Here is a 24,893-nt window from a genome sequence, read left to right as displayed (position 1 = left end):
ATACAAAAGGAAATCTGAATTAGATGAAGGCTGTGTTCCTCAATTCAAAGAATTAATTTGATAAGGTGGCAATTCCTCCCTCATTAATCTATAAATTGAATGTAATATCAATCAAAATCTTTCTTTCCTCCTCATCCTTTTTTGAGGTGGGAGAAAAATGTGACTAATTAATTAGAAAATATATCTGGAAGAATAGTTGTATGAGAATAACAGTATTTTTTAAAAAGGAAAATGAAGGGTTTGGAGGACTTGATGTACAGTTACTAAAATTTATTCAAAAGGTACAGTAATTGAGGGGCACCTGACTGACTCAATTGGTGGAGCCTGCGACTCCCAAGACCCACATTGTGTGTAGAGATTACTTAAAAATAAAATCTTTGATAAAATAAAATAAATAAACAATTTAAAAAGCTACAGTAATTGAAACACTGTAGTGCTGGCATGGGAAAAGAATAGAAAATTGAAAGAATTGTCCAAAACAGAACTTTGATTAAAATGATATTTCACAGGCGCCTGGGTGGCTCAGATGGTTAAGCGTCTGCCTTTGTCTCAGGTCATGATCCCAGGATCCTGGGATTGAGTCCCGCATTGGGCTCCCTGCTCAGTGGGAGCCTGCTTCTCCCTCTCCCGCTCCCCCTGCTTGTGCTTTCTCTCTCTCTGTCAAATAGATAAAAAAAATCTTTAATAAAATAAAATGGTATTTCACATTGTGAAAGTAACAGATAATGGAAAAACAGACTGCTTTAATGCTAGCAGAGGTATAAAAAGTTAAAACTTTCTAGTAGATAGTTGGTGATAATGTTAGCCTCTGGAACTCAAAAGAAATGTGGGTCTGATATATGGTAGTGTTATTTTTTTTAATGGAAAATCAAAATGGACATGGAAAGAACCTCAAACTGAGGGTAAAAAGTGAACAACAGAATATATGATCTTGTTTTTGCTCTCTAAATAAAAAAAAAATCTTTGCATATATTTGTATATGTATAGAAACAGAATTGGAAGATATATACTAAGTTTTTAAGAATGGGTATCTAGATGATGGCTGGTATCGATGACTGCTACACTTCGGCCAGAGGCTGCACTGCCATGCTGGGGAACTTCGCTGAGGCTACTTTTGATGCCATCTCCAAGACTTACAGCTATCTCACCCCTGACCTCTGGAAGGAGACGGTGTTCACCAAGTCTCCATATAAGGAATTCACTGACCATCTTGTGAAGACCCACACTAGAGTCTCCGTGCAGAGGACCCAGGCTCCAGCTGCGGCCACCACCTTGTTTTATACAAGAAAAATAAAGTGAACTAAAGCTTGTTAAAAAAAAAAAAAAAAAAAAAAAGGATGGGTATCTAGAGAATGGGATTAGAAGTAGAAAGAATCCTTTCTACATTTCAATAGTTTGAATTTTTTACAATATAAAACATTGAATCACACATAATTAATACGTCATTCTGATAAATTTGAATGTTGCATGTATTTTTAAAATCTATGATTACTTTCTTGACTATTCTATATTTATCTCAAAATTAAAAGCTATCTCGTGGCTGAGGCTGAATAAAAATTACATTTGTAAGTCAGGTCCCATTTCTGCAGTTTTCTTTAATCAGTGCTAGTTAAGCATAATCTTGCTAGCAAATAAAAGGAAGAAAACTATTTTGAGAAAGCTACTAGAAAACCAATAAACTTTATTTTGGAGAAGGGATATGGATTTATTCTCAGGCCAACTTCTAATTCACTTATAATTGTGGGAAAAATTAGGCACACTATAAAATAACAAAAAGAATATTCTACAGTAGGGGCTTTCAAAGTTTAGAAGGTGCATAATCATTCTTAGGGTGGTTGTTAAAACTGTAGAATGCTATCTTATCTGTAAAGGTTCTGATTTACTAGGCTATGTCTCATTTCATTCTTCCAACTTTAATGGCTTCCACAATAGGGTTCTGAAAGCTCAGCATCGTTGTTGGCCCCTGCCTCATCTTCCAGCCATAAGCCAATTCCTGTCTACTTTCTTTGTTTCCCAGACAGGGCTGGCTACATAATTTGTGGGGCCTCATGTAAAATGAAAATGTGGGGCTCCTTGTTCAAAAAGGGAAGAAGTGCCATTAGAGGCTTTAAAACATAAAGCTTTTTCCTTTATATTTTATACTTACAAAGTATAGTAGGAGTAATGCTTTCTGGATAACAGCAAACTTATAAATTGTAAAAGTATTTTGGTATAATTTTACGTAATATAATAAATAACATTTTATGTGGAATCTTGATTGGTCATAAGATATTTTTGGCTTTTCTACAAATTTATTAGGTCATCAAAATTTTTACTTTTAGCCAGTTCGTTTTCAGTTGGTATAATTGAAGGTGATGTCAGTTGCTCTTGGCAAGTGCAAGTTTGTAAATTTTTGGTAATAATTTTGAATAGGACCTTTCTATTGATGCAACTATTACTAGAGTTATATTTTATAGGTTGTGACAACTTTGGGATAAATTTCTGGTTAATTATTTACAAATACAAATTTTAGAGCTATGATTCTTACAGAACTTTTTTTTAAAGACTTCATACTGAATTTAGTTTTAGATGTAACTTTATACAATATTTTAATGTTTCTTTTAACAATTCTTGTTACTTGTAGAGGTCATAGAAGAAACCAAAAGTAGCTTGCTTAATGATTTATGTATGATTAAATTTATATACAATTAAAGATGTGTTTTTATGCATCTTGCCATTGTGTCTTCAGTTATAAAAGAAAAATTAAATTGTCTTTGTGATTAATAAATGTCTTTCATATAATAAATTGTCTTTCTGATTAATAAAATTGTCTTTCAGAGCTTTATACTAAAATAGTATCTTTTCTGTTGAATATAATTTTTATATCCAAGCCTGGAGATACTTGCTTTGCTGTAGAAGTTTTGAAAACCAGAGACTCTAAACTCTGAAGAATTTTAGTAACTCCCTGAAATGTTTTATTGCAATGTCTATTTGTACAATTTTCTTCTGTAATTTACTGACAAAGTTTACTCCTTGAGTTCTTGTCACAGTGCTTAGACTGGAAAGTTAATGTTTGTGCAGGTGCCTCAGGGATAGGGGTGGGCATGAGCAGGCAAGGTGGCTTCCCATGGTAGGTTCTGGAGCTGCTGCTAGTTGGGCCCAGCTTTGATCAGAGCCACCTTGGCACTCGTGGCACCCCAGACTGCCTTGAGGCACATGCATGTGTCCCAGGCCACCATCCTGTCTTCGCAGCTCCTGCACATGCTCCCTTGTCCCATTGGGCTTCACCTGCAAAACATAAGTTAAAAAATAAAATTATTAAGAATTATTATTAAAAATTATTAAGAATTTAAAAATGGCAACAGCAGAGTATCAAATTAAGCATGGGGCCTTTTAGAGAGTTGGGCCTTTTGAGACTGCACAGGTCACACTCTTGAAGCTGGCCTTAGGCTGTAGCTTGACAGGCTTTAAGTCTGTCTTTGAGTTGCTCCCTCCTTCTGGAACTTCATATGTATGTATTCCCTTGGTTTGGAATACCGTTCTCCCCTTTCTTCCTAGTTAACATTTAATTCTTCAGATCTTAATGTAGTTTACTTTATCAAAGAAGCCTGACCAGTTTTAGGTTAAATTGTTTTTTCATAACATCATCTACTTTAGTAATATTTATTATACCTGCCATTTTATGGTATTTACTTGTACGATCGACTCATCTAGTAGGTTGTAAGCTCCATGAGGACAAGGGTTCTGTTTGTTTTTGCTTACCATTGACTTGTTGTGTCTGAAGCATCTAGCACGTTGCCTGGCATGTAGTAGGCATTTGGTAGTAATTTATGGACTGAAATACATGAACAAATTACTATAGGGGAAGGCCTAGAGTATAGTGGTAGGTTTCAGAGACAGATGCAGGTTTGATTTGAGGTTTTATTACTGCTTGCTTTTTGCAAGGCATTGAGTAAGTTTTTATCTATTCAGCTTCTTAGAACACTTCTATTGCTTTTTCTCTGTCTCAGCACGCCAGTTCTCTTTCAAGTCTTTCACTTTCCTTTTCTTCATCCTGCCCCAGGACCTTTCATAGACTTTTCCCTCTGCCTAGAATGTTCTTCACTTTCACCTAATCCTTCAGGTCTCTTCACAGTCACTTTGAGGAAAACCTTTCTTAGCTTCCCTGAAAGCTGAGATTCATCTGTCCTACACTTAGATAACTGTGTAGTTCTTTCATAACACCTACCACATTTGAAATTTTACATTTATTTGTGTGATTAACAAATAAATGTTGGTCTTCCTTGTTAGACTCCAATATGTATTAGTTCAAGGATCTTGTTTGCATATAGTATTTGCTCAATAATATTTGAATGAAGAAAATGCACGAATAAATGAGAAAGGGAGTACTATGAGATAAGCCTAGGGAAATAGGCAGGGGCTGGGTTATCTTATGGCCTTATTTGCCACAATAATTTAGCTTGAATTCACCCAGTAGTGGTGACTTGACAGATCTGTGGTTCGATAAGTGAAAATCTGATTGAGGGAAGCAAGATGCAAGGTAGGAAGACCAGTGAGGAGGCCGTTGAAGTTGTTCAGCAAAGAGCTGATGAAATTCTGAACAAAGCTAGGGTATGGGGGGATAAACTAATATTTAAAGACATTTTTTAATGCTACAGTGACTCTTACGGGAAAGGAGAATGAATACATATTTGGGGGAAGCTGGGAATACCTTACAATGGCTTGTAGAAGCTCAAAATTTCTCAACTTTTTTCTTAAAAGTTAATGGAAATTTCATTCTAATTCATAATATATCCACGTTTTAATATAAAATTATTTGACCCCAATCTTTGAATAAGATTAATAAAGTTAAAAAGCTGGCCTCTCTTTATTCTGTGGTTTTGTGGCAGGGGTTAGAAAACTAATTAGAAAACAGCAGTAGTATGATAACTACTCAGATGAGATATTAGAAAAATCACCCTGTTGCTTATGTTAGTAAGCACACATGGAAAATTACTGAAATTTAGAAATTGTGGAAAGGCGGTATAACATAGAGAGAGGCTCCAGAGCCAGACTATTTGGATTCTTCTTGGCTTCCGACTAGGTGTGTGACATTTGGCAAATCGTTTAACCTCCTTGTGTGTTTCTTCATCTCTACAATAGAAAAATAATAGTACCCATCTCATGTAGTTAATGTTAAGGTTAAATGATTTCATTTACATTAAAAGAAAGTGTTTAGCATAGCTCCTGGCACATGTAAGTCCTCTGTAAGTGTTGTGTTATTTTGTACTTTAACGTATCAGATAACTTTGCATCAAAGCACATAAATCAAGGCAACTTTAGAGTAAACACTCAATAACTATTTGTTGAGTTAATTAAATTTCTAGTAGAATAGTGCTGATAGAACTTTCTGGTTGATGGAAATATTCTATATATCCACACTCTCCAATACAGTAGCTGGTAGCAACATGTGGCAATTGAGCACTTGAAATGGGCTAGTGCAGTGGAGCAACTAAAATTTTAATTTTAATTAATTTAAATAGGCACATGTGGGTAGTGGCTGCCATATTGGGCAGCATAGATCTAGAGTGTGGCTATGTTTCTTTGCATTCATCTTCTGATTGGTAAATATTGATTCCAGATTTCAAATAATTATTAGTTTCTGTCATTACTTCTGGTTGTTGCATTCCCACTGTTTAAATGCAGTATGTACTAATTTAGATATCAGCTGCTGCATCTTTAATAGATTTTACCTTGGGGCACTTGGGTGACTCAGTAGGTTAGGTGTCTGCCTTTGGCTTGGGTCATGATCACAGGATCGCAGGATCGAACCCCATGTCGGGCTCCTTGCTCAGCGGGGAGCCTGCTTCTCCCTCTCCCCCTGCCTGCAGTTCCCTCTGCTACTGCACACATGCTCTCTTTCTCTCTCTCTGTGTCAAATAAAATCTTTAAAAAATATATAGATTTTACCTTGTTATTCTGATTCTTGTACTAGAATCATCAAAACACATACTTTTGGAAACATTGGTGGCACATAACATTGATGAAGAGAAGATAGCCAAATTCTTTGCTTCATAATTATAATTTTCCTTTTTTGATTTATAAACACCAATTAGAATGATCAAGACAATGAATTTTTCATCACCTTTATATACACACCTACGTTTTAACATTTGTCCACTTATGAACTATATCAATTTTTTTTATGCAGACCTAATAAAAGAGTAAGAATAAAAAATAGTGTCATATATCCTCTTAGCAAAACAAGCTGATCCAGGTTCTTGTTCCAGAATATTGGGTAATGAGGTAATTCTTGTGTAATGACTGACTGGATGAGAATACCATCATTTCCTTTTGTCCTTGGAAGTATGTGGCTCATTCATTGATTCTTGTATTTGAGAAAACTAGGGCATTGCCATTATTGATATTATTGTGGTCTGGCATGTGCCTTGTGGGATGTTTAGCAGCATCTTTACCCTTGATCCACTAGTTACCAGTAGCACTTCCCAGTTGTGGCAAAAAAAATGTCTCTAGACACTGCCAGACATCCCCTGGGGGATCAAAATTGCCTAAGTTGAGAGCCAGTGATCTAGAATATCATCATCTGTAGACACAGGGTCTGAGATTACATTTATATGATCAATTTTATCATCATAGAGTCTGTTAGAATTTTCTGCAGTGATAGGATTTGCTTTGTTGTCTAATGTGCTAGCCACCAGCAACATTTGGCTATTAAGCACTTGAAATGTGGCTAGTGCAGCTGAGGAACTAAATTTTTAATTTAAGTTAATTTAAACAACCACATGTGGCTAGTGGCTACTATATTGGACAGTACAGGTCTAGAGTGCTGTTCTTTTGTCTTTGTGCATCATCTTCTGATTCACCTCATAACTGTCTTGTCTTTTTTTCTCTTATGGGTGGAAATTAAAAAAATTCTGAATTCTCAGCACTATTGAATGAAACCTCAAAAAAAAAGACATGAATATGGTGTTTCCATATTTTATATGTTCTTGAAAGGTCATGCTATATCTTGAGCAATGTAGTAAAAGAAAAATTGAGGATAATGTAATAGTGTTGATTTATTTTGCTATTGCATTACTTTTTTAGGTGATTTCATCACTTCTTATTTTTTAATTTTGTTGTTAGTTTAGCATTAGCATAGATGGGAATAGTCGATGAGTTCTGATGAATTAGTCCTTAGAATGGTGAAATGGTAAAATGTTTCAAGATATAAAAAATATTATTAAGATTCCATTATGAATCTTATAAAAGGGTCTAGTGGGTTCATAAATGACTTCAAATTAGAATGAATTTTATTGTTTTTTAAAAATTAAAGCTTTCTCTTTATTCTTTGAAATACCTCTGAGGAAAAAAAAGATCAGGGCACCTGGGTGGCTCAGTCGGTTAAGCGTCAGACTTTGGAATTCATCTCAGGTCATGATCTCAGGGTCCTGAGATCTAGCCTGCATTGGGCTCCTTGCTGACCATGGAGCCTGCTTGAGATCTCTCCCTTTCCCTCTGCTCCTCCCCACCAGGTGTGAACATTTTCTCTCTCTCTCCCTCCCTCTCTAAAAAAAGAAAGAGAAAAGAAAAGAAAGAAAAGTCACAAAATATCAAGCATTACAACTAGTTATTTAAAAAAAAAACAAAAACTTGCTTATTAAAGAAAAAACAACTCCAAAAATTGAGTCCACTGGACCCTGATGGTATACTGACCACTTGTGGATGGTTTAAGGGAATGCCTTAATTGTCTCAACATCATTGTGATGTTTGCTATGGGTTTTTTTGTAAATTCTTTTTATCTGGTTAAGGAAGTTTCCGTTTATTCCTATTTTGCCAAAAGTTTAGTCATGGATCTTATTAAGAATGTTTCTGCATTTTTTTGTGATAAATACCTTTCTCCTTTAGTATGTTAATATGGTGAAAACATTAGTTTTCTAATGTTAACCCAGCTTTGCATTCCTGGGGTAAACTAAGTTGGTCACAGTGTACAGTATTACTTTTATTAAAAAAAATCCATTGTTGTATTTGGTATATGAACTGTCTTTTAAGATTTTTCCATCTCTGTTCGTGAGTAAGCTTGGCCTGTAAGTTTCTTTTCTTACACTGTTCTCATCTGGTTTTGGTATCAGCATATTTGTAATGATATGCTGACTTCCTAAAATAGGTTGAAGAGTGTTCCCTCTTTTCTATTCTCTTGAAATCTGTAGGATTGGAATGATTTATTCTGCTGTTTGGTAAAATCTGGATCGGGGGGCTTAAAAGAAAAAATATTTCAAACTGATTCAATTTACTTAATAGTTGTAGGACCGTTTAAGTTTTCTATTTCTTCTTAAGTTAGTTTTGTTTTATTTTTCTAAGAATTTGTCCATATCACATAAGTTATGTTTATCACCATAATGTTGTTTGTTATTCTTCCAGTATCTCTTTATTGTTCAAGACCTATGTAGTTAACAGTTTCTTTAATCTTGCCTGCTTAAATTCTTATTGTCTCTTCACCCCTCTTGCCAGAGTTTTATCAGTTTTATTAGTCATTCCAAAGAAACAACTTTTGGCTTTTTTTGTTTATATTTATTGTATATGTAATTTCTGTTTCATCATTTTCTGCTCTTTATTATTTTCTTCATTCTATTTTTTGGGGGTAGGTTCTGCTGTTTTTCTAAGTTCTTAGGTTAGAGGTTTAGCTTATTTGTTTTAGAGGCCTTAAATTTCCAACATAAGCATTTAAGGCTATGCATTTTCCTCTTGTACTTGACCTGCATATCACGGATTTTTGATATGAAGTATTTTGGGTCAGTGTTTTCTATTATTCTTTCTTCTTTTATCTTTGAATTTTTCATTTTTTATTTCTTTTAAAGATTTATTTATTTGAGGGGAGTGGGGTGGGTGCAGACAGAGGAAGAATCCTCAAGCACCGGCTGAGTGGGGAGTCTGATCAGGGCTTGATCCCAGGACCCTGGGATCATGACCTGACAAAAGTCAGACACTTGACTGAGCCACCAGGCACCCCATCCTTGAATTTTTCTAGTTTTTGTTTTTAGTCAAGTTCTAATTAATTGCTTTGTGAGAATGTGTTATGTACATATTAATTATTTAAAATTTTTTGTTTGAATATGCCCTATGGCCTAGTGTGTTGTCAGTTTTCATTCAGCGTTTTGGAAAGAATGTGTGATATCCAGTTAAAGGGGCAAGGTATTTATGCCTCTTAAGTTAAGCTTGTTAAATCTTGTCACCTTAAGCTAGCAGTTATGGACAGAGATATATTAGTGGATTTGTTGGTTGTCCTCTCATTTTTGCTTTATATATATTGGAGGCTGTGTATTTACATACCACTTCAGTTAACCCTTTAATGATTATTAGATGACTGTCTTCTTTTTAGTAACATTTTACTTTAAATTCTGTTTTTTTTTCCTGCTATTATCATAGTTATATCCATTTCATTAACTTCTGATGACAGTTGGCTTGGTATGTTTTTTTTCCAGCCTTTTCTTTTCAGCCTTTCTATGCCCTTGGGTTTTTTGTATGCACAAAATTGGATTTTCTTTTTTATCCAGCCTGACAGTCTCAGTTTTTTAATCTACAGTTTATTTATATTTATTTGTGATTACTGATAAGTTACATATTTTTATCTTATTTTGTGTATGTGTATATGGTCTTTTGCTTTCTTTTGTGGTTTGATAATCTTTTGTTTCTCATTCCACAGTTTGGGTGTTGTATATATTCTCTATTTTCTTGACCATGGCAATGTATGCATACTCAATTTAAAGTTAATCTGTATATGCTGTCTCAGAACAGTATAAGAACTTAAAACCACCTCTCCTGATTTATGTTCTATATATTGTCCGAAGTCTTAATCACCTTTATTAATTTCACAAATTAATCATTTTTAAAATATCAATATTCAGATTTATTCACATAATCAATTTCTTTGTCCATAGTCCTTTGCATTCAAGGCTTTCCATCTGGGATCACTTTCCTTCTTGGAGTATATCCTTCAGAATTTCCTAAAGGGAGAGTGTTTCAGTAATAAGAGTTTTTATTTGGTTTTTATTTGCAGGAACATGTCATCAATTACATTTTAATCCTTGAAAGGTGTTTCCTGGATCTACATTTCTAAGTTAATAGTTATTTTCTGTCAGTACTCTGAAAATGTTACTCTGTTTTCTCTCTAGTCTGGTTTCTCCTTGCTTTAAGAAATCATTTTCAATCTGTTATTTCATTGAAGGTAATCTGTCTTTCTTTGGCTGTTTTTCAGATCTCTTTAATTTTTGAATTGAAGTCTTCAGTTTCACTGTGATATCAGTAATATAATTCTTTTTCTTTTTTATTCTGTTTGGATTCATTGGGCTTTCTGACTTTGAGTTTTAGTGTTTCTCATAAATTTTGGAATTTACTTATCAATTTGGAATACTTTACACCATTATTTTTTGAATCTTTATTTTTCCCATCCTTACTGGATGCTGTGTCAGTCAAGATCCTGGCAAAGGAACACTCAAAGAGGTCATTGAAAAGAATTAGTGAAGAGACTGTTGACAGAGGTTGTGGAGGGGTAAGGTGTAAGGGAACCGCAATGAATGGGGAAGCCTTTGTTTGGCCCTTAATGTGCAGGGAGGGAGAGTGAAGAATTTGAGAGAGCTGCAGCTGTAGGAGAGAATAGCCTGACAGGAGCTGTGGCTTTTGGTGGAGAAAAGGTGCCACTGGGGCTGGGGGAAGAGGGTGAGGAAGCCTGGATGATATGGTTTCTATAGGTTAGTTTCCTGGGGCTCTAACCTTCACTTTTGTCCTCCAAGACTTTTAATGTTTGTGCCTTTCCTCATTCTGAATAATTTTTTGTATCTGTTTTCAATTTTCTCCTCATGTGTCTAATGTGCCTTTTAATCTATCCACTAAGTTTAACATTTTTTGAGGCATTTTAATATACAATAAAATTCACAAATCTTGGGTGTCTAGTTTGACGAATTTGGGCGGTTGTATATACCCCTGTAACTACCATCTAAGCAAGATACATGTTTATAAATATTTAAATTTCTCTTGTTATGTTGTTCCTAAGAGATCTGTTGTGTTATCTTGCTCCTTAATTTAACGTTTTTGAGTACTTTCACATAGTTGTACAGTCATCACCTATCTCCAGAATTTTTCCATTATCCCAAACGGAAACTCTGTATTCATTAATAATTCCCCATTTCTCCCCACCCCCCATCCCCAGGCAACCACTATTCTGCTTTCTTTCTCTATGAGTTTAACTATTTTAGATACCTTATATTAAGTGGAATTACATGGCATTTTTCTTATTTCTTGTTTATTTCATGTAGCAAATTGTTTCCAAGATTCATTCCTGTTGTGGCATGTATCAAAAATTCATTCCTTTTTAAGGCTGAATATATGCCATTATATGTGTATATTTATTATCTTTTGTTTATTTATTGATCCATGAGTGGACGTGTGGTTGTTTCCACCTTTCGGCTTTTGGGAGTAATACTGCTATGGACATTGGTGTATGGTCTGTTTAAGCCCTGCTTTTAATTCTTTTGAGTACGTACCTAGAGGTGGAATGCTGTCTTGTGTGGTAATATTTTTTTGAGGAACTGCCATACTGTCTTTCATAGTGGCTGCATTAAAAAAAAAACACTACATGTTTTACATTCCCACCAGTAATGGTTCCAGTTTCTCCACATCTTTGCCAACAACTGTTACTTGCTTTTTTTCTTTTTCTTTTTCTTTCTTTCTTTTCTTTCTTTTCTTTCTTTTCTTTCTTTCTTTCTTTCTTTCTTTCTTTCTTTCTTTCTCTCTCTCTCTCTCTCTCTCTTTCTTTCTTTCTTTCTTTCTTTCTCTCTCTCTTTCTTTCTTTCTTTCTTTCTTTCCTCTCTTCTTTTCTTTCTTTCTCTCACTCTCTTTTTTTTTAAGATTTTTATTTATTCAGAGAGATACAGGGAGAGAGAGAGAACATAAGCAGGAGGAGAGGCAGAGGGAGAGGGAGAAGCAGGCTCCCCACTGAGCGGGGAGCCCAACATGGGGCTCAGTCCCAGGACCTGGAGATCATGACCTGAGCAGAAGGCAGATGCTTAACCATCTGAGCCACCCAGGCTCCCCTCTCTCTTTCTTTCTTGGTCATTCTCCTAGATGTAAAGTAGAATCTCATTGTAGTTTTGATTTGCATTTCCCTAATGATGAGTGATGTTGGAATCTGTGCTTACTGGCCGTTTATATGTCTTCTTTGGGGAAATGTATATTCAAGGGCTGCCTGGGTAGCTCAGTCGTTTAAGCATCTGCCTTCTACTCAGGTCATGATCTCGGGGTCCTCAGATGGAGCCCCGTGTCAGGCTCTCTGCTCAGCAGGGAGTCTGCTTCTCCCTCTCCCTCTGTGCGTTCGCTCCCTCTCTCAAGTAAATAAAATCTTAAAAAAAAAAATGGGCGCCTGGGTGGCTCAGTTGGTTAAGTGACTGCCTTCGGCTTGGGTCATGATCCCGGAGTCCTGGGATTGAGCCCCACGTCGGGCTCCCTGCACAGGGGGGAGCCTGCTTCTCCCTCTGCCTGCTGCTCTCCCTGCTTGTGCTCACTCTGTCAAATAAATAAAATCTTTTTTAAAAAAATGTATATTCAAGTCCTTTGCCTATTTTTAAAGATTTTATTTTATTATTTTTATTTATTTGAGAGAGCGAGAATGAGAGACAGAGAGCACATGAGAGGGGGGAGGGTCAGAGGGAGAAGCAGACTCCTTGCTGAGCAGGGAACCTGATGCGGGACTCGATCCCGGGACTCCAGGATCATGACCTGAGCCGAAGACAGTCACTTAACCAACTGAGCCACCCAGGCACCCCTTTGCCTATTTTTAAATTGGGTTCTTTGTTTTTCTATTGTTGAGTTTTAGGAATCCTTTATAGATTCTGGCTATTACTCCCTTATCAGATATGTGATTGGTACAAAATTTTTCCCATTCTGTGAATTGATTTTTTGTTCTGTTGATAATGTCATTTGATATGCAAAGGTTTTATTTTTGATTAGGTTTGCATCATACTGTTTTAAGTTCTTTTAAACATTTTTGTACTGTGTTTCTGAACATTTCCAATATTTATGAGTTTTGTTGGTTTGATTCTTTAATTTGTTATTCTGCAGACTCATGGTGACGTGTTTCCTCATGTGTTTAAAAGTTTTTGAGTATTAGTTCTTGGAAGTGTTTCTGGAGAAGTCTGAAACCTGGATTATGGTGCATTACTCCAAGTGTCTTAGGTGCATGACCAACACAGGACTACTTTAAGTTTATTGGCTTGAAGTTTTTGGGCCACATGGGTCCTGTTGAAATGAAGCAGGAAACTTATTTGAAGCCTTGTTCATGGTTATCAGTTGTCTGCAGTAATTTTCTTCTTTTACCTATTACTAAGATCCAGACTAGCAAGTTTCTTTCTTCCTCTCTTCCTTCCTCCCTCTCTGTTTTTCTTTTTGTTTTTTAATGGTTTACCCTTACTCTGAGGATCCCAGTTTTATGTGGAGGGATGTCCTGTTAGTCCCCATCTTAGGAGGTTCCTGATTATATCTTGTGTCTTTACCTTTGGGCAGCTGTCAGAATGGAAACTCAAAGTCACCTGGGATTGGCAAATGTCTCTAGGGTAAACGCGTAAGTGTCATCTTTCATCTTCGGATCCCTGCTTTGGTTACCTTTTAGCTTCTGAGGATTTCTTAATTTCTTGTAAGTTCAGCAATACATTAAAAAACGTAGAAATATTTTATCCACCATTTTTATTTGGTTTTAGCTGAAGAGTTGTTCAGAGTATCTTGAACCGTGAGGAACGGAAGCCTCCCTCATTTTAAAAATGCAATGTTTCAAATAAATTGAGAAGTATGTAGAACAATGTAAATCATAACCGTGTACCCGTCTCCTGGGTTAACAAATGTTAATATAGCCATTTTACATATAACTTTAAAAATAATCTGTCGCAGATATAGTTGAAGCCTCCTTTGAGTCCCTTTTAGATACCATTCTCCAGCCTCTGCTTCTTCATCCTCAAAGATAACCATAATTTTAAAATTTTTTGTCCTTACCTTCCATGTTTTTACACTTTGCCCACAAGGGAAAATAAAAACTACCATACTTTAGAGTTTTTGAAATTTTATATAGATGATATATTGTATATATTCTGTCATTTGTTTTCTTCATTCAGAGTAACTTTCAGAATTTATCCCCTTTGGTAAATATAGTTCCAGTTTACTCTTACCTGCCTTATAAACCATTGTATGACAGTATTATAAAGTATTTCCTATCGATGTAATTCAAATTGTTATTCTTTTTTGTTATGATAGTGCTGAAGGAACGTCTTTGTTGACCTTATATGTGTGTGGGAGAGGTTCTCTAGGGAATAAATGCCTAGGAATGAACTTTTGCATACCTTGCTGTTCAGGGCCACCAGCTTTTTCTAGGTAATTCTAAAATCCAAATGAATATTCCATTTTAGATTATCATAAGTTTATAACTATGTTCAGTACTCCCAAACTTTAAAGCTCTTGTTTTTGTACTATTTTTTTTAATCTGCATCATTTTACATTCCCCCTCAGAAATAATAGCTTGTTGTTTTAATTTGCATTTCAGTGGTTACTAGTGAGGTTGAGTATGTTCTTATGTTTATTAACCATTTTTGCTTTCTTCTCTGAAATATCTGGCCTCTTGTCATTGGCCACTTTTCTATTGCATTGTGTAATTGGATTGGGTTAGGCAGCATGTAACAGAAAACTCCAATATCACACAACTGATAACCATGAACAAGCCTTCAGATAAGTTTCCTGCTTCATTTCATGTCTTTTAAAAAAGGATTATTTTTTCTCACATAAAGTGTGGAGTTAAGGTGATCTGAGGATGGTCTAGTGGCTCCAGGATAGCATCAGGGGTTCATGCTGCTCCTGCTGCTGTTTTTTTCTTTTTCTTTCTATTTCTAAAAACATGGAAGGTAAGGACAAACAATTCTTAGCTTATGTCTCCCATCTTCTAGGTCTTCTTGTGGTCTAAGATGATTAGTAGAACTACAGCCACCATATCCATTTCTGGGGGGGGGCAGGAAAGAAGATCCACAGACAAAAGAAAAATATGTTTTTGGCTGAATCAGCTCCCTTTAGGAAGTCCTACCCCAAGCTTTGTTTACATCTTATTGCCATAACTTGTCCCAGCAGGGCACTGGGAAATGTTATTTATTTGGGCGCAGTGCTGTATATTCGAGTTCTTTACTAAGGAAGAGGAGGAGTGACTGTTGAGGAGGTAGCTGTCAGTTTCTGCTATAAGTCATCTTCTGTGGGAGTTTTTATGCTCTGAATACTAGTCCTTTGTTAATTATATTGAGTACAGTTATTGTCTTCTAATCTATGATTAGTCTTTCATATACAGTTAATGTTTAGAAGGTTATAATTTTAATGGTCGAATTTATTAATTTTTTAAAAAGATTTGTGCGTTTTATAAAGTTTAAAATAATCCTTCCCTACTCTAACATATTCTCCTATGTTTCCTTTTTTATTTTTATTTTTTAAGATTTTATTTATTTATTTTAGAGAGGGAGAGAGCACAAGCACGAGCCGGAACACAGAGGGAGAGGGAGAGAGCATCTCAAGCAGACTCCATGGGAGCCTGAGGCGAGGCTCAGTCACACGACCCTGAGATCATGACCCAAGCCAAAACCAAAAACACACCCAACCAACTGTGCCACCCCAGCGCCCCTCTCCCATGGTTTCTTCTTATGTTTTGTCATTAGTTTCTTAAAGTTTTGCTTTTCATTTTAAATCTTAAATCCACCTAGAATTTATTACTGTGTATGATATGAGTAAATACCTGATCTTTTGTTTTTGCTTCTAAGTAGCTAACTTTCCTGTGCCATTTATTGTATAGTCTAGCCTCTCCTCACTAATATGTCATATGTCATGGGTCTGTTTCTGGGAATGCTCTGCTCCCTTGTTTGTTTTTTCCTACTCAACTACTATTTTTAAAAATTATTATAATGCCTTTATAAGTGTTCATATTTGGTTGTATAAGACTCCCTTGTGTTTTTTTTTAAGTTTTTATTTAAATTCCAGTTAATGTACAGTGTAATATTTTAGGTGTACAGTTTAGTGATATAGTACTTCCTGCAACACCTGGTGCTCATCACAAGCGCTCTCCCTAATCCCCATCACCTATTTCACCCATCCCCCCATCCTCCTTTCTTATTCTTTCCCCACATTTTAAATAGTTTTTTTGAACCTCAAAATGTTATTTATTTCTTACCTATAATATTTTATTAGTTTCAGGTATACAATATAATGACTCAGTATTTGTATTGTGAAATGATCACAATTAATTAATACCTGACACCATACATACCTACTAAATCTTTTTCTCATGATGAGAACTTTTAAGATCTACTCTTAGTAACTTTCAAATATGCAATACAATATTATTAATTATAGTTACCATTGTATACATAGCATCCCCATGACTTACTTATTTTATAACTGGAAGTTTGTACCTTTGACCCTCTTCACCCATTTCATCCTCCTCTTCCTCACAGCCACCAGTCTGTCCTCCATATCTACGAAGAGCTGTTTTTTGTTAGATTCCACATATAAGTGAGATCTTTCTCTATAAGTAAATATATTTCTCTGTCTCGCTTATTTCACTTAGGCATACTGCTGTCAAGGTTCTTATTTCCTAGTTAATTTGATTCTTTTTGGCCTTTTCCTTACATGTTTTGGGATCACCTTGTCATATTCTGAGATGAACCATAAAGTTCATTGGGATTTAAATTGGAGTTGTATTAATTATTGTAGGTTAATTTGGGGAGACCCATATGTGTATTTTTAACTGCAGTTCTCTTACCAATTATGAGATGCATTCATTAGCATCATTAGATGGGAACCCTGACTTGCCTGAAGGTGTCCTTGCCTGGAAGTTTCCCAACTACTATACTACAGAGATGGGATTAGAAACCTGGTCATTTTGATTCAGTATCCCATTCTTTTAATTAAAGGGGACTGTAAGATTATTTTAAAGGATTTTTAAGATAGGGTAAACCTGTTTGTAAGCAGAAAGCAGGGTGCCATTGCTTAGTATAACTTTAAGATAAAGAGAGTGAGAAGAGATGAGGGAGGAAATGAGGTGATATGTGAGCGGGGAGCCAGTGGGGCAGGAGTGGGAGGAAGATTTAGATTTTAGAGAAAGTAGAGGGGGAGGGAATATTTTGTTAAGAAATTGGAGAAGGTGATAGGAGAACAGTCCTTTTAAAAAGGAAGATACATAAAGGAGCTAATTATACAGGAAGGCTTTCACTTTGGGAAAGAAAAAGTAGGGTCATTTTCTGAGAGATTGGAGTACTGGGTATCATGAGATGAGAGGTTTGAGAGAAAAACAGATTTGAAAGGACAGCTTTTGGGAATGTGCTAGGAAATCACAAGAGATTAATTAGGGCACATCTCTCAAATTTGTTTAGCTGGAAAGGTACAGTATCTGGAATTTACTCTTTGTGGAATGCTGTGAAATATTGGTATGATACATTTAAAGTAAAAAAAGTATATCATTATGTGTTATGGATTTAAATTTAGGTAGGAGCAATGGTAGGTTCTGAAGGTTGAAGAAAAGATTATAGAGAGAAAACTAAAAATTGAATAAATTCTTAAAGTCTTCAGTGAATGAATGAAAAATTACCAGTAAACATGTTTTTAGGTAGTACATCTGTGATTTTCTAATTTGAATATTAAGCCATGCTCTCACTCTCAAAAATGAGAGAGCAATTAGAGCTAAGAAAATTCTTACTATGAGCTCTGTGGTATGACTTCCAGTTTTGTTTTCTACTTTTGTAGCTTGTTTCCTATCTACAAGTTGTGCCTTATTTTTTGATCTTTGATCTTTTTTTCCCATGGTCCTGTAAATAATAATATTTATAGTAAGCCAAGAATATTATTCAGATTTCTCTACTAGCTATCTGACAGAAACTAGTCTCAGCTGTATCTCTTCATTAGTACTAAAAGAGAGTCAAATCATGGGCTTTGATGTCACACAGACTTAAGATGAAATTCTGGTTATGATATTTGTTGTGATCTTGGGCATGTGACAATCTGTGAATTTAAGTTTCTCCATATGTAAAAGAGAGGAAATAATTCGTTGCTGGGATTATTAAGGGATGTTGCTGTGATTAAATAGAGTGTATGTAACTTAGCACTCTGCATGAGGAATAATTGGTGCTATTGTTGTTAACCTTAATAAAAGTTATTTTAGCTGCCCAGGGAAAGAAAGAGTCTAAAGGTCTCATGGGATTTAGCAAGTGGGGTTTCTGGCATTTTGAGGACAAGTTTAGCATGATGACAGAGACCAGAATGCAGTTAGTAGCAGAAATGATAGGCTGTCATAATTATTTGTGTGATTATTTGATTAATGTCTGTCCTAAGACTCAGAACTCTATAAGGGCAGGGATGTTTTCCCCTATTTTTACATCCTTTGCTTCTGGCATGGTGCTTGAAGTATAGTAAATACTTTTTACACTCAGTAAATACTTTCTGAGTAGAAATTATTTAAGTACTTTGGTTCTCCCAACCCTCCCCCCAAAAACCCCTCATAATATATGTCATTTAATCCGTTTGTTAGTGTATTTTGAGTTCTAGCTTCAGATGCTCTTGGCTGTGTGCTACCAACGGTGTTTTCTCAGGATTTTTTGTAAATTGAAGGTGGCCTGGGTATGGTGCAAGCTGGGCCAGAAACACCAGTATATTGAGTTAGGAATTTGTGAGCTTCAGGTTTCCTGCTAGTGTGACTCCTTAGAAAAACCTCTCAATTTTTTTCTGACGTTGCTGTTGTTTTCCTGAAGATACCTGGAATTGCTCATCTGCTGTTTCCTCTTACCATTACTGTACTCTGCTACCACCTACTATTTCTTCCAGCTCTTTTGATTCATTTGACTCCACCTCTGAAGTGTGAGCTTTTTTAAAGCTTTTACTATTAGTGACAATGAAAGAACATAAACTGACAATACAAAAAGATTCTTTTACTATTATTATTTCTTTACTGAAACTTTACAAACTATATAAAACACTCTAATGTCGGTATTGGGCACTAGAGGAGGACTTTTAGAGGGAATTTACTTCCTTTCTACCCCCAAGCTTTAAACATGGTGAGTCTTGGGGCGCCTGGGTGGCTCAGTTGGTTAAGCGACTGCCTTCGGCTCAGGTCATGATCCTGGAGTCCCGGGATTGAGTCCCGCATCGGGCTCCCTGCTTGGCGGGGAGTCTGCTTCTCCCTCTGACCCTCTTCCCTCTCGTGCTCTCTCTCATTCTCTCTCTCTCAAATAAATAAATAAAATCTTAAAAAAATAATAAACATGGTGAGTCTTACGTGGTACTGAGCCACCTAAGTGTAGTTTCTGTTAAAGAGTTAGGGCCCTAGGGTCAGTTTCCACCTCTGTTTCCTATTTGACCTTGAGCAAATTGATTACTCCATTCCTCAGTTTCCTCATCTGTAAATGGGGATAATAATAGTTTCTTCTTCATAAGGTTATTAGGATTAATGAGATTATATATCTTCGTGCCCATCCATCCATTGAAAATAATGCCTTGCAATGCTAAGTACTCAGTAAATGTTAGTTATTGTGTTGCCTCTCCTTTTGGTATGTGCAAGGCTCTAGGAATTTAGAGATGAGTAAAATAAAGCTTCTGGTGTCAGGAAAGTCAGAGAAAAGGAAACAGGGGCAAGCAAATACTTGCCGTACATTATGGTAAGTTGGGTAGTAGAGATACGTAGTGTATCCTACAAGGTGAGATAGAGACATCATTTGTATTCAGGCTGACTGGGGAAAGGTCAGGAAAAACTGATGAAGGAGAGACTGAAGCAGAATTCGAAGGGTGAGTTCTGGTTTCTGAAGAGGAAGGAGTTTGACAGGTGGAGATACTATAGGTCATACTATCTAGGGACTTTGGAGGGAAAAATGCATAATTTTGGTTTAAGCTCCCCGCCTCCTAAATCTTTGGGGGCTGGGAATCTGTTTTGTGGTGTTTTGTTTTGTTTTGTTTGTTTTTAACAAAACTCAGGACTCATTGATGCAATCATTGCCAAGTCATTTTCAAAAAGAATTAAAAGTTTTGGTTTTGGGAAACTAAAGTGAATACCATATTGCCATTTAATGAATCAGTTGATGATTTTATTGTTTGTATAATAATGTTCATCCGGGTGGTTAAGATAAACCGACTTTTAGATTATACTTCATTACTTAGGAAATCTTGATATTTTATAAATTAAATATCATTCTATCATGGTTAAGTTATGAGACCTGTACTTTATTAAGTGTGTGGATATTAGGGTGTCTAAGAATCATTAGCTTTAGGAACTATTTTTGTTTGTAGGATAACAGGCATGACTATTTGCAAAATTATATATATATACTGCTTTTCAAGGGTGATGAGAAGAATGTTTAAATCAGAATTACCTGGGCAATCTATAGTTGTTTATTTGTATTCATAGCAGTATAACATGTTGCAGTAGTGGTTACTAATATGCCACGTATTTGGGGTATATTCAGCAGATATTAATGTTGAAATATCTTGTAAAAACAAATTTGTTGAATTAAAAAAATGGTGAGAATGAAGAATTTACAAATGGAAGGACAAAATATTTATATTTAGCATAGTTAGCTTTCACAGTATTTTATTATAAAGCCTTTTTCAAAAAACATATTTAAGGAATTTAACACAATTCTTTTTTTTTTTTTTTTAAGATTTTTTAATTTATTTGACAGAGAGAGACACAAAGAGAGAGGGAACACAAGCACAGGGAGTGGGAGAGGGAGAAGCAGGCTTCCCGTCAAGGAGGGAGCCCAGTGTGGGGCTCTGTCCCAGGACCCTGGGATCGTGACCTGAGCCGAAGGGAGATGCCCAATGACTGAGCCACCCAGGCGCCCCTAACACAGTTCCTTAATGCAGATATTTTCATTTTTATCTAGAGAGCTATAGAGGGTGCTGTATCATTAGGAATAGTATCTGAACTGGTTTTAGCTAATTATAAGAATTCCTTTAGGCCAGACTATCAAAGTTGGTTAATTTCTCTTGGATACACATTTTTGCTCACTTATTTTAACTAAAATTATAGTGACTAATGTTGCATAACTGATATACTTTATGGTTAATAATAATGATGTAGCATACTTTGTTGAAAAATGTTTTTTACCAGGGTGCCTGGGTGGCTCAGCTGTTGGGCGTCTGCCTTCAGCTCAGGTCATGATCCCAGGTTCCTGGGATCCAGCCTCGCATGGGGCTCCCTGCTCAGTGGGAAGCCTGCTTCTCCCTCTCCCACTCTCCCTGCTGTGTTCCCTCTCTCGCTGTCTCTCTCTCTGTCAAATAAATAAAAATCTTTAAAAAAATGTTTTTTATCTTCCACATTGAGTATATTTGAAATTTTGGTCTCCCCATTTCATATTGGTTACAGTAGCAAAGGTTTATTTTCCTACCATCTACCCTGACTCTCCCCTCCCAAATTGAGAATTCTGGTAATTTAGTTGGTAGGCTTACATAAGCAATCTCTTCTCTTCAGATGGGTCACAATGAGTCTAAGATTACCAAGCCATATAATGAGAATATATATTTTAGGTTCAGAAAGAGTATTATCTTTAGAAGGAAAGATTGTTAGAACAAAATGGAATTTAAAAACCTGGCAGACTATAGAAGTTGTTTTTGGTAAGCTAGAAGTTTGGCTTTTCTGCTGATTAATTTATTATTCAGATAGGAGTTTTGTAAATTCTAAACTTCACTGTTCCCTAATTTTTCTGGTTTAATGGTGATTTTAGAAAACTTGAAGTAAAATTATCTGGTAATAACTTTTATTTTAAAGGATTGCTGTTAGAAAACAATTTTTTGTAACTTTGGATTCAGTTTCACCAGTGCTGAAGAATGTAGAGATTATTCGAACTTGATGAAGTGATATATTTTGGAATAAAAAGCAATAAGTTAACTATTTTTAAAAGATAAGGAAAATGTTAGGTAAGTATCTTCTAAAATATAGGCAACTTTAAAGGGTTCTCACCCAAACTTTGCCAGGAATTTCTTCCTTTTTCCTGAAACCATATTTTAAATGTTTATTACGAAGTTTTATACTGTAGTCTTTAAAATAACAAGCAGGCATTTGTCCTCCCATTAACCCCCCCAAAAGTGAAAGTATTTTCTCTTGTTGTGGGTTAAAGGTTTGCTATTGTTCAAGCTTTCTTATTAAACAAGTGTACTCTGTTTTTTTGTTTTGTTTTGCTTTTGTTTTTTTAACTCTCAAGGCACCACCTTCCATGGTTAATAATGAACAACGCCAGCATGCAGAGCACATATTCTTATCATTTAGGAAATCAAAATCACCATTTGCAGTTTGCAAGCATATTTTGGGTAAGTATTCACTTTATAAAAATATTTTTGCAGAATCAAATCTCGTTTTTCTATCTTAAATGTTAGATATTTTAAGTTCCTTTTAAAACAAGCAGATTTGTATAGTTATAATTTTCCATTAGTAATTACTCTATTGAAGTGGCTTTAAAGATATTCCATAAAGCCAGAGAACTTTGTTTTTACTTTGAATTTTCTTCCCCTGAATATAGTATTCAATAATTTGTTTTATTATTGACCATAGCATGAAGGCTGTTAATGGTGGGAGGGAAAAGTCTAATAAGTTTTTTAGTTGTTTTCAAGAGTGCTATCACTTATAGGAAATGTACTATAATATATTTATCCTAGTGTTTTAAAATTATTGTTTTTGGAGGTTTCAACAGTTTTTCTTTCAGTTTGTTTTTTTTTTTAATTTTTAACCGTATAGTTTGTACTCAGCTTGCTTAGCAAATATTAGTCAGTTCTGTGTAGGTTGTCACTGTATATTTTTAAATGAAGCATTTTTACTCTTGTAAAAATGTTTTATGAGTACCTTTTATCTGACATGTACAGAAATGATCTCTTTCCTTTAAAAATAATCACAAAAGTTATAACTCTTGTCCAAAAATGGTATTTTCTAAAAGATGTACATACACCGTCTTCTGCCTCTTATATGTTTTTCAATAGTATAAGAGATTTCATTGGTTATTGTTATTTTATAACTTAATTATTTCTGGCTCTTTTTCTTAATTGGAGCCATTTTTTGTAACCCATATTTGAGGCTCTGAGTTATCCTTGCCCACAAAATTGATTAGTTGTGTATTAAGAACTAAAATATCTGACCTTTTATTCTTGTGCTTTTAGTAAGACTTATCCGTTAGCCACCAGCACTCTGGTTTCCAGATTGAAATAGCCTATAATTAAAATTATGTTAATAATGCTTTATGTAAAGGACTTATAAATGAGTTGTTCGACTGGAGTAGAAAGAGCACTGCTGTAGGTACTGTGAGATCTGGACACCAGTGGTGCCTGTTGCATGGTATCAACTTGAGGAAGTCACTTAGCTCTTTTTTCATCAATAAGAGAATAGTGGTATCATTTTCCTTAATGGACTTGGTTGCCTTAAGCTGTTATGAGGCACAAATGTGGTAACATTTAAAACCACTTTGTAAACAGTAACATAAGTGACCCCATTACCTGATTTCAAAAGACATTTTAAAAATAATAACCTTAAAAAAGTGCTCTGTTTGCAAGGAGCTAGCAGTGATGATGAAGGTGGCTCTGTCTCATTCAGGAGTTAGATCTTAGCATTAGAGGGACAGTTTTAATAACCACCTTTTAAATTCTAAATGAGGCAGTTTTGATCTTTTTTATTTTTTATGGTCAGTTTTTATACTTTGGGGTGAATTTGTTTCTGGCACTAAGAAAATTTGTTACTGTATGCCTGTGGGGAATATTTAATTTCATGTTAAATTACAAGAAGCAAAACTAAACATCACTATTAGGAATTTAAGGGAGCCTTCGTCTTTACTGCCTTGAAATTGTTCAGCATTTAGAAATTAGATTTAGAAAACCATCGTATTAAACTAGTCACCTAAAATAATTTGAGTCTGGTTTTTATGGCATATGCTTTAATTACATTAATTAGGAGTCCATCATTTTCATCTGACTTTCATTGTAATTCAGTTGTCATTCTGTACTAGTTGGGAAATAGTTGATCTAAGTTGTAAGTATTTTATTAGAGTGTATTTGTTTATACGACTCTTTCCTTTTTAGAGTATGTATATTTTATGAAGTACTATTGCTTTGTTATGATTTGAGCTTGTTTTAGAATACTTTTGTTTTCCTCATAAAAATTTCTAAAGAATAGTATTGCTAGTTCTAGCTGTGCTTTTAAAATCAGTTTGGGTTTTGAGACATTAACTATTTAAAAGGTTGAGTGCATGTATTATAAGCATAATCTAATCATTAATGTACTGCAAAGCCCTGTGTTACATTAATGTTTACATCTAAACTTCACAGAAAATCTTTCAACTCCTTACTCAGTTGCCACCAGCACAGAAGGGTTAATTCCTCTAAGAAGACTTCTCATACAAGTGGCAGTCAATCGCAATTCAGAATTTTCACATTCTTATTTAGGGATAATATGTCATTTTTATACAATGTCTGGGTGATATATTCTAATAAAGGGGAGACTTTCTCTTTGATGCTTCCCTTTTCTGGCCTCTTAAAATTCTTCCTTCCCACTTCTGACTTAAGTTTTATGTTTCTTGTTTTTCCTCATTTCTTTCTCTTCTTACGCTTTTATTTTTATTCTAGGTTTACTCTTCCACTCTTCTCTGTGTGTGTGTGCACGCGCATGTGCGTGTGCATGTTGCATGCCTATGCATTTTGTCCGAAGAGTATTTTTAGACTTCTTCGTTTCAGAAGTCTTTGGCACTTAAGAATTTGCTAGTTTGCTCTGGTCGAATGTGTGTTCACAAATCCTGTGAGTTCTGTTCTTATTGAAGAAATACCCCCAACTAGTGAGAGATTGGTTCAACGCTTCCAGAACTAACTTTGTAGCATTTTCCTATCCTTCTCTCAGGGAGAAATGGATTTCT

The 24,893-nt window shown here is 35.3% G+C and overlaps 1 protein-coding gene across 2 annotated transcripts in view; it reads left to right on the top strand.

Moving 5' to 3' along the window:
- XPO4 (exportin 4) overlaps positions 1–24,893 on the top strand; it is a 121,330-nt gene that overhangs the window by 7,118 nt on the left and 89,319 nt on the right. The window contains exon 2 of one of the 2 annotated variants that reach the window (XM_088021781.1): positions 22,209–22,314. In XM_088021781.1, coding sequence (XP_087877907.1) covers positions 22,209–22,314 — 106 coding nt within the window. Of the gene's footprint in view, positions 1–22,208; positions 22,315–24,893 lie in introns of those variants that run through there. The other variant, XM_088021782.1, reaches the window with a different exon arrangement.

This window comes from Eumetopias jubatus, unplaced genomic scaffold, assembly GCF_037043125.1.
Source record: "Eumetopias jubatus isolate StellerSeaLion01/CBP00866 unplaced genomic scaffold, mEumJub1_p1.0 scaffold_3, whole genome shotgun sequence".
In the NCBI taxonomy this organism is placed as follows: domain Eukaryota; kingdom Metazoa; phylum Chordata; class Mammalia; order Carnivora; family Otariidae; genus Eumetopias; species Eumetopias jubatus.
This window is presented reverse-complemented; position numbering and strand designations above follow the sequence as displayed.